At 36.5% G+C, this 2,442-nt stretch overlaps 1 protein-coding gene across 1 annotated transcript in view; it reads right to left on the reverse strand.

The window, feature by feature from the left end:
- Positions 1-1,201: 1,201 nt before the first annotated feature.
- The window catches only part of CUNH9orf153 (chromosome unknown C9orf153 homolog), a 32,083-nt gene continuing 30,842 nt past the window's right edge, over positions 1,202-2,442 (reverse strand). The window contains exon 5 of the mRNA XM_011372082.2: positions 1,202-1,443. Within this exon, the coding sequence (XP_011370384.2) occupies positions 1,217-1,443 (227 nt within the window). The 3' untranslated portion in view covers positions 1,202-1,216. The remainder of the gene's footprint in view (positions 1,444-2,442) is intronic.

Below are 2,442 nucleotides of genomic sequence, written 5' to 3' on the forward strand. Positions count from 1 at the left end.
AATTATACACATATTATTAATAATTTAATTGCTCACCACTATTGCTTGCACTCCCTCTAGGTTCTTGCTAAAGTATATACTTTGCTAGTAGTTTTTTCAGAAGGGATTCTGGGTAGTAAATAATTTTGGCTCTTCTGTGCTTTAAAATGTATTTATTTTACCCTTACTTTTTAATAACAGTTTGGTTAGCAAATTCCAGACTGACAGTTGTTTTCTCTCAGCATTTTGAATATATGACACCATCACCTCCTGACATCTACTGTTAATGAAAGATCCACTGTCGTTTTGTCATTTGTTTCTATGTAATTCATCTTCTCTCTTTTGTAGATTACATTGATCTCTCTTGCTTGATGCTCGGCAGTTTGGCTACAGCATTTCTAGGTATAGATTTATCTTCTTACTAATCACTCTGAGATTTTTTCAATTCAGGGTTTTCGTGTGTTTCTTCATTTCTGGAAAATTATCAGTCATTTTATTTTCAAACATCACCTTTTGTCCATTCTGTTTTCTTCTGCATCTTTCACTGGACATATTTCTGAACTTATTCTGCCCTCCATTACCCTTAACTTCTTTCATAATTTTCTCCTTTATCTTACTGTGCTGTGATGGAGAAGCTTCGCTCTCAGTGCTACCTTCCAACTCATTAATCCTCTCTCTTCAGATACATCCAGTATATCATTGAGATAATTAATTGATGGTTATTATCATTTGTCTTCTATTTTAAATGATTATATTTTTCACTTCCAAGATTTCAAATCTGTTCTTTTTCAAATCTTCCCGTTCCTGTTCCATAGATGCGACTTTCTCATCTTTGAGCCATTAATATGTTATTTTTAAGTTCTCAGGTTGATCTCTATGTTCTCAAGTGTTAATTCTTCTATTTGTTGAATTTGCCAACTATTTTTTATGTTGGTGGATTTTTTTCATGTGTTTAAAACATTTTTAAGAGCTATTCTCATTCGGAAGTTCTTCATATACACCCTTGCTTTTCATATGAAAAGCCTTGGTCTAGATGGGTTTCACAGGTCTTATATTAGCAGATCACTTTGGATCTTTTACTCCACATAATGGTTTAATTTTGGACCTTACATGCATATTGTATGAACTCAATTTCTATGTTCCATGGAACCTTGGCTTCTTTACTTTTTGTGTATAAATTCAGTGTTCTCAAAAGCAAAATCCACATCCAAAATACTTGAATAGACTACATATCCATTTAAGAAGTAGTAGTTCTATTTTTTGGATAATCAATTTGAGGATAAATGACCAAAGACTTACAAACTAGAGGGGGGAAAATAACATCAGGCATCTCCCGGCTCTCTACAAATCTCTTCTCACTGTCATATTGTATGTGTATAAATGAATCTGAAGTTTTACGCTTCCACTTCACAAGCCCCTTATAATATTTCCATTCCAGATCCCTTAGATCCATGAATTGTTTTTCTGAAAAGAATCATATTTTCAAAGAATCACATGGTGATGTCATTTAACCTTCAGATATTCAGAGATGCTTTATGATAAAATAAACCTTTGATGAACTTGAGCCTCCTTCCTCCCTTCTCTGATAGAAAGCTATTTTTGTAACAAAGAATCTATGGTGTCCACCTCATCTAAAGCTCTCCTCCAAATAAATATTGACTAACCGGGCTAGAATGGACCCTGTAGGGCATAGCAGGTAGAGACAGCGTCTCATTTGGTGCCTGAATACTAAGAATGTGCACCTGGAGAGCCCTGCGGAGATCTGAGATCAACAAAGAGGAGACAGAGATCCTAATCTCTGGTTAAAACAAGGAGGAAGATTGATCAGAAGTACAGAGATTGTTAGTGTCATTTTTTCCAAGGTGCTGGTGTAAGCGCTAAGTATGTCAGGGGAGTGGCTCAGTCAGAATTTGGCTATTTTCCCTACTCTCTCTCAAGACCTACCAGTGTGGAGTGTCATTAGTAGTTGCAATTCCTTCAAGGAGCCAAAGAACCACAACCAAGATATGCAGCATATTCCCCTACGCAGCAGCCATTTCCCTTTCCCTTCTCATCAGTTCTTTTCATGACTAAATAAATTATAAACCTAAAAAAAAAAGGAGAGAAAGAAAAAAGCAAGCAAGCTAGCAAGGCCTAAGGCAGGGGCTTGAGTATAAAACCAGAGGCCAAAGAGCCAAGATGAGTGTCAGAAGTATAAGGAGAATAATGGGTACAGCAAACAAACGAGAACTGGGTACAGCAAACAAACGAGAACTGGTCTATTTCTTAGGGACAACTTCACCATCCTTCTTATTTGGTGATATTTGAGCAGGTCACTTATGGCCCAGATACTGCCCCTGCCCCATCAATCCTCCATTCCTGGGAAAGGCCCGGATTTTCCTAGGTCTATCTGATAGAAAGTCTATATAATATATACATACATACACACACATACATATTTCTATATACACCTGAGGTAGGACA

The sequence above is a fragment of the Pteropus vampyrus genome, unplaced genomic scaffold (assembly GCF_000151845.1).
Source record: "Pteropus vampyrus isolate Shadow unplaced genomic scaffold, Pvam_2.0 Scaffold199, whole genome shotgun sequence".
In the NCBI taxonomy this organism is placed as follows: domain Eukaryota; kingdom Metazoa; phylum Chordata; class Mammalia; order Chiroptera; family Pteropodidae; genus Pteropus; species Pteropus vampyrus.